The sequence below is a fragment of the Alternaria conjuncta genome, assembly GCF_024043145.1.
Source record: "Alternaria conjuncta strain BMP 0040 chromosome Unknown scaffold_6, whole genome shotgun sequence".
Taxonomy (NCBI): domain Eukaryota; kingdom Fungi; phylum Ascomycota; class Dothideomycetes; order Pleosporales; family Pleosporaceae; genus Alternaria; species Alternaria conjuncta.
In genome coordinates this window covers 1,840,019-1,855,166 of record NW_026250095.1, presented here as the reverse complement: position 1 = coordinate 1,855,166, position 15,148 = coordinate 1,840,019, and the positions used below count along the sequence as shown (strand labels likewise).

Here is a 15,148-nt window from a genome sequence, read left to right as displayed (position 1 = left end):
CCAAATAAGAATTCCATAAACCTATTTCGCTAATCGCTCTTCCCCACGGAACTCCAAAGCATCAACATAAACGCTACACAAAGAAAACAACACGCGGCTTGCCAATAATAAAGCTCCCGCTCTGGTCGTCAAATTGACAGACCCGGTAGAACCATGCCCTCCCAGCCTCACGCTGTAATATGCTGCCGTTGACAAAAACCAATCCCAAGCCTATCTATCGGCGAGCGAACTCAATATCTCCCTTGCGAGCCGGCTTAATGTTCGGGTCGTACCACCAAACACACACAATAAGCGTAATCATCATAGGCAAGAAATCGTAAACATAAATCGGCCACTCGTGCGACAGCAGGTAACCATCCTGTATCCATCCATTAGCAATCACTCAACAAACACCAATCGAAAGGACCAAACATACCTTGCCCATCGCATACTCAATAACCCTACAAAGGTTACGAATAGTAATGCACACACTAGCCGCATACAAAAACCAGATCAACTTCTCCCACGGGATATCTGCCGACGCAGCCGTAGGTCCCTTTTGGAGTCTCACGTGCCAGATACCCGCTACGACGACGAAGAAGCCGAAGATGAGGATTTGGAGAATGAGGCCGCCGAGGATGATGTTTTCGCCGCGTTTGAAGCCCGCGGCGTCGGAGGCGGATACGAGCATGCCGGCGCCACCGCCTTGGATCATACTGTAATACCCATGTTAGCATGATGGATTCTTGGGAGTTGTGTTGTGTTTTTTTAGGGGGGGGGGGGACGTACAAGCAGAGAACATCGCCGCCAACGAAGAGCTTGGTCAACCAGTTCACTCTGATCAATGAGTACTCAGCAGAGTCTGTGCGGCGGATGAGACGACCGAGGATCATGTAGATGGACGCTGCGAAGAGGATGGGTGCGAGGAGGATGAGCGTGGATTGGATGATGTACGGGGTTTTGTTCTCGGTGTCGTTGTGGGCTGCGGCTCGGGCGGAGTAGCCTATGGCTTCGCACTGGAGTGGGTGTTAGCATGTGTTTTCTTGGGTTAAGCAGCTTTTGTAACCAGAAGCTGGAGGGCTGGAGGGTTGGAGAGGGATTGAATACGTACCAGAGCTCCGATGACGAAGGGTATGCAGAACCATGTCCTGTTCTTGACAAGGCGGTATGTGTGGATGAAGAACAGTATGAACATGATCACGGCGGTAATGGCACCGGCCGCGATCGTGGGTGTGTACGGCCAGAGGACATATTCTGGTATCGCGTTTGAGTCGTCTACTGGTCCCGGTGTCGACATCTTGGGTGGGAGGTTGGAGGTATGAGGCAGGAGCCTGTGAGGTACTGCAATTCCAGATGAAGCAGTTATGCTAATGTGTTTGAGGAAGTGAGAAGTGTTTGTGGCAGTACACTGTTGAACTGTTGGTATGTGGACTGAGGTTGGCTGATGGAGTAGAGTATAGCAATGTATTTATGTATAGAACTCGCCATGAATTACCGCGGGGCACAGCCCACCTAGCGTATCCCATATCTAGATTCCCTGGACCCGTACATAGATTGCCCGAGCAACGTTCCCGCCTTCTGTTGGAATGCGTACATATCCCGGATAGAGAAGGAGAAGGGCCCGTGCATACGACTAGCGCGTACAGATACGACGCGCCAATCGCATTGCTGCCAGAATACTGAGCTCCACTCTTTTTGTTCTTTCCTCGAACATCCTACATTAGTTCCTCGCGTGTAGTGGTGTCAAACACGGGGTAGCAGGAGGAAGTCTTCAGTGTCTCTTCCAGAATACGTCGTAAATCTTGACGTGGTGCGTGCAAGTAGATAAGTCGGCTGCTTCGCACGTTTCGCACAGCCTCCCCCTGATAACTATCATCGCTTCGAATGGTCGTGTTCTACGCTGACCAGCCAAGTCATGTAAAGGCAGTCTACCTGATCAGTCAACATGCGGATACTCGAGCCTAGCCTGATTCCACTTACGACATAAGACTTCGTCAAGCCAGCCACACATTCTTCGCAAGCATATCCCAAAGCAGTCTGGTAGAAGGAATAATCAATACTGATTTGGCGTAGGGATGTTGTTTCGATGCAATAGCTGTACGCAAGCTGGCGGTAGTCAGGCATGTTTGCAACCTCCGCGTCTCCGCAACGGGCAGCATAGCCTGCGTCGGAGGATTTGTTCCATGGAGGAACATCTCGCCTTTTGCAGCAGGTCGGGAGCGTACACAGCTCGGCGCACAATGATAAAAATGTCGAATGCCAAGAAAAGTTCCAAGGCTTCATGTCGCATGTCCAGAATATGGTGTCGGCGGAACAGAGCCACCTCGTATCTGCTCCTTGGGCCACTGAAGCCACTGCTTCCACTCGCTAGGGACCATGTGATCCGCGATCTTGAGTATCTGCTCTGCGAGCCCCTCCAGATACCAATAACTCGCTGCCGCTCTGTGCATCATGACCGCGTAATGTGCAAAGATGATTAGAGATCCCGGCTGCTTCTCCGATAGAAGTTCGATATAGCGATTTGAGATGAGGTGGATCCAAATCTTCAGCAACGCGTCGGAAGGCGGCTTATCAGACTTTTCCGCGACCTGGAAGACCAGTTCGAGGATATGGCAGGCAAAGCCATATGCATCCACGATATCGGGAGGATAGACATGATGGACGACCTCCGAGAACTTACGCAGTTGCACAAGTTCAGTATTGGGTGGTTGTTCTTCTGTCATCCAATCAATATCTTTGACGTCGTCCGGAATCATGCGGCCCAACTCGCTCGCCTTCATTTCCGTGTAAAAGCCAGTCACCATGGGCCGTATCCTCCGGGTCAAAACCAGATTAGAAAGCACGCTGTCGAACGCGTGCTCCATATCCGAGTGAGCTGCAACTGAAGCTACACATGCGTGTGGGAATAGGACTCCGGCAAACAGAAGGACCGCTTTGAAGTTCGAATGATCGATGTCGCGAACCGATGTTTGGAAACTGAGTAGAGCTGCGTCATGGTACTTCTCGGCCTGGTACGAGTATTGCGGAGCCTCTTCTGGAGCTGAAGTCCGACTCAGGTGTAGCGCGCTGAGAGCAAGAGCTGCCTGAAGAAGGTAGGGATGATCGAAAGCTGTCTGTATCAGAAAGGTCGAGCACACATCCTCAGCATCAGTATTATTCGCTGCGAGGGTTTTGGCGGTGACATTAGTATAGTGACTGCGGACGGAGTCAGTTCAAATTTCTTGATCTTTTCCGTAAGCAGTGAATATGTTCTGGTGACTGAAAGTTATGACCGGTCTTGGAGGTAGAGTGAGACACTCTCAAAGCGTCAAGATCGAATTGAAAGGACGTACTGGAGCAACCGTAGTTGGGGTATATTCAGTGTCAGATCAGGCCGGCTGGATGCGCCATTAAGATCGATAGTTCCAAACTCTGGTAATGGTTGCTGATCAAGAGCATTGGCATGACCATCTGTGGATGACGGCGTAAAAGCTGGTGTTCCAGCCGGCAAAGGCGATACGTGGGACGCCTCGCGACTCTCGCGGTTGGTGGAAGGTCGGTATTCACACACCGTGCCTTGCTTCACGCAGTTTGCGCAGTTGGGCCTCTGTTCATCGCACTTTGAAGTTTGTTAGTCGCAAGTAGAATTCGTAACTCGAATGGGAAGGCGCACTTTGACATGTCGGCCTTTGCACGGTAAGCAGCCGTTTCGCGACTTCTTATGAGGCTTGCGAGTCTTAGCTCTGTCCATGTTATGTTGTTGATGCGATCATATCGGAGGCTTGTCTGGAGGAACGCGATGGGCAGATTGAACGATCTACGCTTGTGATGCGTCACCCGTCGACGAAACCGGGAGCGGCACTAAGATATGGCCCGTGCACCCGAGACAGCCGTAGCCTACCCGATACAAGCACTCGAAGCACAGTTGTGGCTGTGTTCATCGTCTTGCAAATACTTATAGGGCAATCTGGCTCAAAAGGACAAAAATAGAACTGCATATAGTAGAGATGTACGTGTTTGGCCGTACATACATTCTCACATTCGTAACCAACGTATCTATCATATCAAAAACCTCAGTGGATGTCCAAGTCCCACGCTAAGTCGAGCAGAAATGCGTAACGCCAGCGCAATGACTATATTCATGCGATTACTCCTCATCCTCGTCTTCTTCATCCTCAAGGTCCGTCCGCTCAACGATCAGATTACCACTTCGTCCAATGCGCTCCTTGATCGTGCCACCAGTCTTGAGTTCGTACACCTCGCGCGGCATAGGACTGACCAGCTGGAACTTGTACTCATGCTCAAAGTCCTTTGGCTCTTCGACCTTCTCCTGTGCGGCTTCTCCAGACTGCAGGATATCGTAGCATTCCACGAACGCGTAGAGTTCCTCGATATGAGCATCCGCGGCGAATTTGCGGACCACACGCTCGGCATTAGGCATGCGAAGACTGATGCGTACGATGTCCTTTTCCTCGGGACTGGGCTCAGAGCGAATTGATGCGGCGCGCCATTTGCGCCATTGGGCGAGGTTTTGTGCGTATCGTTCAATGGCTTGTTCGCGCTCAAGTGCTTCCTTTTCTTCTCGGGCTTTCCGCTCCGCTTCCTCCTTCTTCTTGCGCGCCTTTTCTCGGTCCGCTGCAAGTGAGCGTTCATATGCGCTATTCTGTTGTTCTCGGATATTCCTTGTCGCCTGCTGTTCAGCGCGCTGACTGCGTACGCGATTCAGCGGCTCTGTGTGTTGCTGCATCGCCTGTCTTAGCTTTGCGATGTACTGCTGTGGAGTTGTAGGACCGGCTACGCGCGCCGCGATGCCCATAGCTGTCGACGACACTTGCGGTGTGTGTACGATAAGGCCAGTAAAAGGAAACTTCGTGCACGATAGCGCAGCAGAAACCTGGTATGCCTCCGAATCTTGCACATTGCCCGCCCACAGTATTATATTGTTCTCGGGGTTCCGTACAAACTCCACGACCTCTGGTGCGAGAAGTGTGTCCTTTATGAAAGAAGACGTCTCATCGTGCTCGGGACTGACCAGCACGACCATCAGGAATTGTAGGTTCTTCTTGGCCAGATCGAAGGCTTGCGCGTATCCGCTCTCGAAGAACGGCAGGGTGTGGCTCCCATATTCCTCCTCAAACTCGCGGATGAACCGCGCCGCTGTATCTCGTGGGTTCAAAGGTCGGCGTCCGCTTGCGCTGCGTTGAGAGGCGGGTGTGTTGATATTGCTAGCCGTCACCCTCCCCCATGCGCGGGGTAGGAAGGGGAATAACCAGCCTAATAGTCGGAAAGACTTCGCGAATAACGAGTACACGAGCGAGAATGGCGCAAAGAATATCGCAAGCACCAGCGGAACTTGTGTGGTGACCTGGCTTTCTGGCTGCGGGACCACCCTCGGCGCAGGCTCTATCCTGATTCTCCTCCCACTACTTGTTGAGGATCGTGGTGAAGCAAAACCATTCAACAGTGTCTCTTGTCGGCGGATGTCTTGGGGCGGTGGTAACTGAGCGGCGGCGGCAGCGACTGGGTCTTCGGTCGGTTCGCCGTCGAAGAAGCGGGTTACTGCTATGTTGACATTCCATTGCGCGCGCTGGAGAATTGGTATCGCGTCGGACGTCGCTTGATCGGTAACGGCGGTGTATTGCTGGAGTGCGGCTTGCTGGTCGGCTGTGAGGGATGCGATATCCACGCCGCTGTCCGCCATCTTAGGTATCCGGCTTGTCTGATTCTAGATTGAGGTTTTGAGTTGTGTGTGAATAGATCCCAGATTCTGCGACAGAGGTTTATATCGGAAAGGACTGTAGTGTGGAAATGTGGTGTGGGGTGAAAGTTGGTCTACGTGTTGCCTTTACAGCGGCGGTGATGTAGCGGTGGTCGGAGCTTACGCTCGAACTACGGGACAAAGGTGAGGCTAACCTTGAATGATCAGCCTTCGCCACGAAACTAATAACCCACGGGGTAGTTGGTGAATCAGCATTGTTGCGATTGCTCTCCCAACAACTATAGGATGGGTGATAGAGGCTGCCGCCTAATATCGTGGATGCTACATACCGAATCTCCAGGCCACCCATGGATGTTCTGAACCCGCTTGTTAAGTACCTAGGTACGTGCGCCGAGTCACATTTGCAGCAGTGCCATCCATTTGACACAACCTTGGAATCGTTTGCGCACGATCAACGATCTCAGAGTTCGAAATAGGCTCTTTGGTATTTGGCAATCACGCCTAAAGGTTTCCGCCATATCTCTAAAAATATTCGTTCCACAAGTAAGCCCAATTGAATCCCAATATGTAGCAAGACGTGCAAATAGTCAGGGCGCACGCCAGCAAGCAACAACTTCCAATACCAGCAATACTCAGTCAAGGTGCATCATACATCTCTCCAGAATTATTGTAATTCAAGACACCTGGTAAGCCACGACCGTAACCGATGAAGCCACCGCTGGTCCTGTTGGTAGCAATCAGGTAGCCACAGCTACCCAAGCTTGAGCGGAACCTCTTCGATATGTATTCGAAATCGAGGATCACGGACTGAGCGCTTCACTTTCTCCCCTTATCTCAGTGATGTACCTACACTCTTACCACCAGTTGACGAAGCGCAACCAACCCAGCTGAAACCAATAAATAGTACAGCCCCACTAAGCACCCTCATCAATGCATTGAAGCGTGGTGTCATTCCTGCCCCGCACTGGCTGCGGACTCGGCCAGTCTACCCCTCTTGGCCCACCATTGCCCACCAAATCTTCAAAATTCACGCCATTGCCCAAGAACATAGTGTTACCCTTTGGACTTTTTGCCATCAATCCTGTTGTAACAGGCCCGCTTGGCGTAAGTTCGACTGTTCATCCAACTGCATGAAACATGTCCTAACAACTTCCAATAGCAAGCGGTAAGGCGTCGCACTTGTAATGCGAAGATCACTCGTTCGGTAAGCTTCAACCCATAAGTTCCACACTTCGAATTCCCCCTCTAACAATTCTCTAGATTCGGGTAGTGGGCATATCACAACTTCTTTTTTTTTGTCGTCGCATTTCGAGGCCCCTTAACATGGAGAGAGGCTCCGCCCTTTTTTTGCTCGTGGGGTAGACTTACACTTCTTCGTCATAGCTTAGAGAATAATCAACATTGTCTGTTGCTTTGACAAGGCTTTTTTAGGATCTATATTATGACAGCGATCTCCTCAAGGTCATACTTCCCATGCGATTGCACGCTTCCTCTTCCATGTTTAGCATTATTAAAATAAAGCCCCTTGTCGTGAGCGCAACATCGATGACTAAAGAAATATGTGTCTGTCTTGATTTGTTCATTTGTTCATTCATTTAGCAGCATCAAAGCTGAGGGTATCTATCTCCGGCTGTTGAAAGGCCAGATTCTACTTTTTTGTCTTACGCCAGAAACACCTCCTTGGCAAGATGCCTCGACGAAGCCTATACCTAGCTGCGCGCATCCGATGGCAGTCGCTAGGTACGGCAAGCACGAACCTGCTCACGATGGCATGCCCTCGTAGATTGTTGAAATACACGAGCTTCAGCGCTCACTCAGTGTGAAGACGCTTAGCTGCTGTAAGTTTGCTTGGGCTGGGGGTATGAAGGGCCCAGCTCCTGGATGCTGAGCTTGGCAAGCCATTGACCCATGTCGATGGCCTTGTCGAGCGGCTTGCCCTGGACGATGCCAGCGACGAAACCACCGGCGAACGCGTCACCGGCACCGTTGGTGTCGTTGATCTGCTCCTCCTTGATGGCGTGTACGGAGAACTCCTTAACGTCAGCGTCACCGCCCTCCTTTGCGGTTACGGCGATGGTAGGGTCAGTGCCTTGAGTGAAGACAACAGTCCTAGGTCGCTTGCTGTTCTGCTTGGGTGTGTTGGCCAGCTTCTTAGCGATCTCCTTGACGTCCTTGGTCTCCCAGCCCTGTGCCTCGGCGAATGCGGCGGCCTCGGTCTCGTTGCCGATGACGATGTCGACGTAAGGGAGGACCTCGTTGAGAGGATCCTTGAAGAATTGCGAGATGAAGGGCGCGGAAAGGTTGAGGATGAATTGCTAGAAAGCTGTTAGCACATTGATCTTTTCTCAACACACCCATGGTCTTCATACCTTGTCCTTGGCAGCAGCGTGCTCAGCCAGGGCCTTGACGGCTGGTACGCAGACGGTCAAGTGGAAGCCACCAACGTAGTAGACCTTGGCGTTCTCGACCTGCTTCCAGATGCGCTCCTCCTTCAAGTGGTCGATCTTGTAGTTGTTGGCAGCAGCGAGGTCGGTGCACATGGAGCGGTTGTGGCCGGTGATGACAACACCGCAGCGACCAGTGGGAGTCTTCTCATCGTAGAGGTACTCGGTCTTGACACCAGCATCGGCTGAGATCTTCTCGAGAGTCTCGCCGTACTTGTCCTTGCCGATGCAGCCAACGTATACGACCGAGTTGGGCTCGAGGATGTAAGCCGCACCGCGGGCAGTGTTCTGGGCGGCACCACCAGCGATCAGGACGGCGTTGTAGTTCTGGAGAAGGTCCTCGTACAGGCCCATGTGCTTCTCGGGGTCGGCGAGGATCGCATCGTTGGCCTTCAAGCCATACTTGTCGAGAAGAGCCTGGTCACTGCTAGCTGTCAGCAAAAGCTCACTCTGGTGCTCCTCCGCACTTGCTGCAGAGCATTGCGACTCTAGCTAAAGGACGATAGACTTACCCGACACCCTGGATGTCCAGAAGCGGGTTCTCGAGGCAGAATAGTTCGTAGTTTCCAGGCATTGTGTTTGTTGTGTGTGGTAAAAGACGTTGTTGGTGTCGTAATGGAGTGAAAGTGCTGAATGTGGGGCAGGGTTTCGGACAACGAGGGGCAGCAAGCTCCGCGCTAACAATTGCACCGACACGTAAAGTTCCGAATCGAGCAAGGTAAGTGCAGCCGGGTGGAGCATCTTGTCGTGCATAGGAGGAAAGCATCCTGTAGAAACATGGCTTAAAATCACGGCAACTATGAGGCCTGTGGTCATACGCATAACTCCTTGTTAAATCTATAAAGTCAAGTAGATCTGCCAGACTAGGCATAAAACGTTGAGCCTCGACTCACCTCCGACCCAGAAGCTCAAAGCCTTTGGTCATCTGGAAGACGAGCCATTTCTCAAGTCGGACCATAGCCTGGCTGGTCCGCGGGACCAACCCATGCAATAACGCAATAATTTCAGTCTGTAAAGCAAATCGCCCCATCTAACTACCTTCCCTTGATCTTCGATGGTGCTCTGGACAAGTCATGGCATGCAAGCGAAGCATGATGGGAGCACACATGCCGCATGCGGAAGAGCACCCACGCTCACTTGGTTGGAGAGTTCGCTCGTAACCCATCCAACGGAGCTCTTCAACTCCGACACGACAGTCTTGTAGTAACCAGGTTGGTAGTCTGGCGAACCGTATGTCTAGCGACGGTAACGACTGATGATAAGACAGCATTGAGCAGCCTGCTACGGCTGCGCTGGCGTTGGATCAGCCACCTTGGCCGTTGGGAGGAGTGCGCCCCCAGGAGCTCTCGGCATTGCCCCGGTACGAGCTGAACAGAAGCGGACTCGCCATGTTTGCTCCATTCGCGTATCCATACTGGTGGTTGTTGTTCAAGTCGTTGCCATATGACGATCCCCAGTTCGAGGGACTGCTGACATGATTTCCCCATGCAGCGCCACTGCCGATACCACTGGGAGCTCTAGTAGCAGTAGGAGTACCAGCCTCGACACTCAGAAGCGAATTTGCTGAATCCCCTCGCACATGACCAGACATCCGGGGTTTATCATTCATTGAAGGGCGACGGAGATCGTTGCCAAGACCGTTGGTATTTAGCATAGAGGGAGACGCCGGACCGGGCGTGCGATTCCAGATGGAGTTGGAGTTCCACTGACCATCTGGCACAGAAGGTAGGTTCGGTGGCTGACGGATGGAAGACGTAGAACCCGACCTACCCATCGGCGTGGAGAGCATTGCAGGCATGGGGGCAGGAGACAAGGGCTTGTAGTTCCTCACCGAGTTGACCAAGTCGTTGATCGACAATGCCCCCGGCACAAACGTGTTGTCGTTGACAACGGCCGTGTCATCAAATGTCTGCTCTGGTGGCGTAGGTGGGATATTCTCATCTTCTTCAACTAAAGGGTCCAGTCCGGTCTCGTCGCCTACTAGGTCGTCCACCATGTTGCGCATCGCATTGTCCTTAGCAAGCGTAGTGGATGCAGATTCTGACGCTGCCGCAACGGAGTGTGACTTCTGGTCGTCTGGAATAGGCGCCTCTGTGTGTTTGAACAGAGGTATGTCGGTAGCCTGAACTGAAAGAACAGGAGATCCATCAGGCCGAGTCGTTGGGCTCGCCAGAAGCTCCGATGGTAATCCTTCTTCTCGGTATATAAATCGCGGGCCCGCCAAGTCCAGTGGTGCATCATCAATCTGTGTGAGGAGCAGACCATCGATCAGCAAATCCTTAACTCGCATGAGCATCTCGACGTTGGGGTGGTTGCGCTCCAGCTCAGTCCACTTCTGCTTCATTACATCTCCCTTATACCAGAGCTTCATTGTATCCGGGGAAATGAGCGGCTCAAAACCAATCGTATCCGTATCCTCCTCCAACATGTAGTCTTCTTGGGGAAGTTGGTCGACGGGAAAGCTCGAGGCCAAAAGAGATAAGGTAGCGGCGTAGGCTTTCCAGAGCTCTTGGACGTCGACAGGATTCAAGGTATCGGCGATGTTGGCGTTGAGTACCTTCCAGTAGCGCGTGAACCAGGTGCTGTATAGACGAAGTCCTGGGAGGATGCGGCGTGCCACGGCTGTAATCTTGTCGGATAGGTGGGCCGCGCGGTCGCCATTCTGGTGCTTCACATCGTTGCCCTCGGAGAGACGGTCCAACTCCGGCTGCAGGACTTGTAGTAGGATGAAGAAGGTCTTGACGTTCAGACGAAGGTAGTAGAAATAGGTGCGCATAATGTTCGGGGGTGGGTTCTCGCCTGTTATGGTTAGCGAAGTTAGCTTGTGAAGAGTGGACAACTTACTCTGCAACTGCACCGTCGCAAAGTATTCCGCTGACATGTTAATGAGGATGATTTTAGTCAAGATGGAGTCCAACGGGCGCTCTTTGAGCTCGATAGCCAAGTGGCTGAGCACCTCGCCTTCCAACTCATCATGCGCCGCGAATTCCTCGCCCTTGTAGAGCTTGCTGTGCAGTCTGATGAACCAAGCAATCAAAGCCCGACCGGTGTTACCGTCGGCTGACTTGTGGTTGTTGATGAGCTGCCCATTATCCCATGCAGTTATGACGCGCTTGAACTCGGTCGCGAGGTTGGCCTTGGCCGACGGGTACGGCTCTTTGCTTGCCAGCGAGCGATAGAGGTGGTATACGCAGCGGAAGTGATCGCCATCCTCACGGGCGATTACTGCGAGTTGATTCGGCGCATGTCCGGAATCTGGGTATATCTCTGCGGCCAGGTCGTAGTAACCTTTGGCCGGGCCCCAATTGCGGTCCTTGTTCTTCTCAACGAGTTCGGTTTCGCGGTAGCGGGAAAGGTCGCCGAGTTGGATGAGCGTCTGGTGGCAAGAGATGAGGACCTGCGTTTTCAGGTTCGCGGCGATGCGCTGGCGCGGGGAGGACTTGGAGGCTGCTCTCTTATCAGCAAAGTCGCGTGGTGCACACCGGGCGTGCTTACTATCATCCTTCCATTTCTGGGCGATTTTGCGCAGCTCTGGGATGCCGTCGAACTGAGTGTCGAGGTTCAGTATGTATTGGCGGTAGAAGCGCTGGCTGGCCTTGATAAACTGCAGATAGGTCTTTTGGAACTTGCGGATCTCGACAACATGGTCCTTGGATCGCTTGAGCTGCCATATGTTAGCGATGCCCCTCGTCCTTCTCGCGTGGTGACGCACCAGCTTATGTTCCTGCCTGAATTTGGTGTTAACCTTCAGATGCGCATTCCACAGCGTCGTCTGGAGTTCACGGGCGGATGCGTATTCGAAGTTGGAGAAGATAAGGGCCTCGCAGGCGGCGCGGTACCTGTCGGACATTAGTCGTCGCCGGTATAAGGTGGCAATCATGCCTACTCTTGCAGCACCGCAGCTAACTCGGCGCACGGAGAGCCGCCATCAGCGCGCTTATACAGGTCCTTCTCGATCGCCTTCGCCCGTCTATACTTTTATTAGCACCCGGCCGACATCACCGGAATGGCGCAATGACGCACCTGTCGAGTTGTTCGGTGTTGGCGGCCATGCCTTCTATGTGCAGGAGCCGGCGACGTTCATATGTGACCCCACGGTCGGCGGGCAGGTCAGACGAAGGCACGGAGCAGGCGGCGGACGTTGTGGCTGGCGTGCTCCATTTATGGTGAAGGGGTATGCCCTGCGTAAAGGACAGAAGCGAGCGGGAGGGTCTCGGAGGCAAACAGCGCCCAAGACGCGGAGCTATGGCGTCAGAGTCGGAGGCGATGGCCGTGGTGAGAGGTGTGAGAAAGTGAGGTTGGTGGATGAGTCGCGAGAACTAGCGGGCGCAGCAGTCTCGGAGCTAAGGTACCACGTCCCGGCCTGGCTGGCTACCAACCCTCTCTCTTTCACCGCACAGCCAACACCCAAGTGAAACAGCCCTGCGAGACGGCACTCTCCCCGGTAAAAGGTACTGCCCCTTTCATCTACGCCTCGTCACAGTCACAATCAACCCCAATCAACATACAATGGGGATCAAGCGCTCACACCGCGATTCCTCGTCATCAGACAGCACACCCTACTCGCGTGAGACATCGGTCGACGTCAAGATTGTCCACCTAGATACCGAATCTGCCGTCTCTGACGACCCCATCATCATGAAGTGCTCACTGCCTCCGCACGAACCGCTTGCGTTCAATTCCATTGAAGACCACGATGTGCACTATCAGCAAGTTCACATGAACCGATGCAGCGAATGCCACAAGAACTTTCCGGATCAGCACTTTCTACATCTGCATATTGCAGAATATCACGATCCTATCAATGCTGCCAAGCGAGACCAGGGAGAGAAAACGGTAGGTCATTTCCTTACTTTGTTTGTCACGTGTTTGCTCCTTCCCTTTCCGGATCTCCCGAGTGGTTCCTTCCTCTTGACAAGATCGCCCACCCATTTGGAGTCAGACTGGTGAGGTATGCGGAGCACGAGCGCCTTCACAAAGACACTGTAGCTGATAGCTCGCAGTATGCATGTCTTTTACCTGACTGCGATCGCATGTGCAGCACGCCACAGAAGCGCCGCCTCCACTGCATTGATAAGCACCAGTTCCCTCGCGAATACGACTTCATCGTTGTGAAAGACGGTATCGATCGCCGAAGCAGCATGCTAATACCCTCTCACCGACGAAGAAGCTCGACAATGAGTTCGGCGAATGGCGCTGCTGGTTCTCCAAGGAGGCGGAGAGGTGAGTCCAGCGCAAGTACTTGTGACACTATGGAGATGGATCACGAAGAAGCTCAGGAAGAAGGAGAAACGCGTCGCTACCCCACCAGGCTTCGCGGGCGTGGAGGATTCGGAGGCCGCGGGCTCGCACGAGAAGATGCAGCAGGTATCACTGCCCCAAAGACAGCCACTACTGATCAGCCGACCGATTCCATGGACAGTCTGGCTTCTAGCATGTCTGCACTGAAGTTTGTTCCTCACAGTGTCCGGGTAGCGCGCACAAAGGGTAGAGGAGGAGGTGTCTGAAGATGCAGCCTTATAAGGAAAGAGAAGAGTTCGGCTGATACTTTTGTCTTTCTTCTACATTCCTGTGATCGTTCTTTCTGTTGCATCTCTTGTCAAGTCATGTTGCCTTGCGTTCCTTCCAAATGTCGGTTGCCACGTGGTAGTGGTTACAACAACATCTCACTTGACGCCATCCTCATTACGACACCACTGGTCTTCCTCGGCGATCCTGTATTGCTATCGATCGAGATAGCAAGGTATGTATACGACTTTAAGAGAATCAAACTACAGGCTAACATCGCCGCTGACCGGGTCTCCTTCCGTAATGCACCTGTCGACACAGCAATGGTGTACATTGTCTGGTTGCACTACGCGTTGCGAATCGTTCTACTCTTTTTCGATCATCTGAAGTCACTCAGGCTGGTAATAGTGGAGCTTGCAGCCGTCTGTTGTCATGTTTTCCTGATACGCGTGATCCTCACCCGACCACAACAACCGCCCCACCACCGCTTGCGCGCCATCGTCATATGCGTCCGAACTCTGTCCAGACTCATAGCCATGATGAAGCCGTCGACTGTCGCTCGCTGTGCGATCGCAAACGAATACCTGCGCCGAAGAAAACAGCCATCTTGTGACGCTGTCAATCGCCCTCGCCCGGAGCACCAAGTCGATCTCTCAAGCACCGCCATTGAACAAACGCCAGACAAGCAAACAACGGAGGCGCAAGTTCAGCCAGCGCTAAATCATGTACAGTCCCTCGTCACATCGACCACGAACGAGAGATGCGACACAGTCGCAGTCGGCGTCAGGACCATCGCTTTGGATAAGATTAGTACAGCACCTAGTAAGTCCCGGTCGGGTGCAGAGTAGATGCAATGTCTATTATACAAAAGCTTACACAGAATTTCGATAGGACGTCTCCGCAAGCCGGGCGTTTGGAGGCCAATGTTAATGAGCGAACGCACTGGCAGTACCTTTCTGGCGGCGTTGCAACCCAACGCAGACAGAGGCGCGGTGGCCACGGGAGCAAATGCTGCACAAACCTCATGTGCTGACGGATTCGGCTTGCCTGCACGCGATACTGTCACAAAGGCGTGGCAAGGGACCGACCACGAGTACCAGATTTTCACCACCTTCTGCTTCCCTGCCATGGATGCACCCGCCCCACGATCTCTTCCTCCGACGCCGCACCCTGAAGACTCCAGTGACACAGCATCCCCGACCTCAGATACAACCTTGTTCGAAGACGCGCCTGTATGCACACCCAGCCAGTTAGGATGCGATGAAGACATCAGTGCGTACATAGCTTGTAACGACGCATCGATGGAAGGAGTGTCAATCACCCGGACTCCCCAAATGGCAGAGCACGAAATCGATTCTGTCGCGAAACGCCCTCTTCGGCATCGTCGATACGTCTCTTCTCAATCAAGCTTAGACGTTACCGAAACGCCTCAAATCCCGCTTCGGTCAAGATCAAGAACGAACGATGGACTGTTGTTGTTTCGGGCAAATTCTTCCAAGGAAACCACGGATGACGCCCC

The 15,148-nt window shown here is 52.9% G+C and overlaps 6 protein-coding genes across 6 annotated transcripts; 1 reads left to right on the top strand and 5 right to left on the bottom strand.

Annotated features, from left to right (window-relative positions):
* Positions 1-214: 214 nt before the first annotated feature.
* J4E85_005032 (uncharacterized protein) lies at positions 215-1,276 on the bottom strand (the record flags this gene model as incomplete). Its single annotated transcript, XM_051469282.1, has 4 exons — positions 215-358; positions 416-695; positions 769-995; positions 1,091-1,276. The coding sequence occupies 4 exons, from the start codon at positions 1,274-1,276 to the stop codon at positions 215-217; spliced, it is 837 nt and encodes a 278-aa protein (XP_051327497.1).
* A 982-nt stretch (positions 1,277-2,258) lies between these two features.
* On the bottom strand, positions 2,259-3,709 carry J4E85_005031 (uncharacterized protein; the record flags this gene model as incomplete). Its single annotated transcript, XM_051469281.1, has 3 exons — positions 2,259-3,174; positions 3,312-3,577; positions 3,632-3,709. The coding sequence occupies 3 exons, from the start codon at positions 3,707-3,709 to the stop codon at positions 2,259-2,261; spliced, it is 1,260 nt and encodes a 419-aa protein (XP_051327496.1).
* A 396-nt stretch (positions 3,710-4,105) lies between these two features.
* J4E85_005030 (uncharacterized protein) lies at positions 4,106-5,659 on the bottom strand (the record flags this gene model as incomplete). Its single annotated transcript, XM_051469280.1, has 1 exon — positions 4,106-5,659. The coding sequence occupies one exon, from the start codon at positions 5,657-5,659 to the stop codon at positions 4,106-4,108; it is 1,554 nt and encodes a 517-aa protein (XP_051327495.1).
* Positions 5,660-7,506: 1,847 nt separating this feature from the next.
* J4E85_005029 (uncharacterized protein) lies at positions 7,507-8,695 on the bottom strand (the record flags this gene model as incomplete). The annotated part of the gene is made up of 3 exons (XM_051469279.1): positions 7,507-7,992; positions 8,047-8,545; positions 8,634-8,695. 3 exons carry the CDS (start codon positions 8,693-8,695, stop codon positions 7,507-7,509), a joined length of 1,047 nt encoding a protein of 348 aa, XP_051327494.1.
* Positions 8,696-9,424: 729 nt separating this feature from the next.
* On the bottom strand, positions 9,425-12,173 carry J4E85_005028 (uncharacterized protein; the record flags this gene model as incomplete). Its single annotated transcript, XM_051469278.1, has 6 exons — positions 9,425-10,920; positions 10,966-11,568; positions 11,617-11,785; positions 11,834-11,960; positions 12,008-12,091; positions 12,145-12,173. 6 exons carry the CDS (start codon positions 12,171-12,173, stop codon positions 9,425-9,427), a joined length of 2,508 nt encoding a protein of 835 aa, XP_051327493.1.
* A 457-nt stretch (positions 12,174-12,630) lies between these two features.
* Positions 12,631-13,628, top strand: J4E85_005027 (uncharacterized protein; the record flags this gene model as incomplete). Its single annotated transcript, XM_051469277.1, has 2 exons — positions 12,631-12,957; positions 13,125-13,628. The coding sequence occupies 2 exons, from the start codon at positions 12,631-12,633 to the stop codon at positions 13,626-13,628; spliced, it is 831 nt and encodes a 276-aa protein (XP_051327492.1).
* Positions 13,629-15,148: the final 1,520 nt, after the last annotated feature.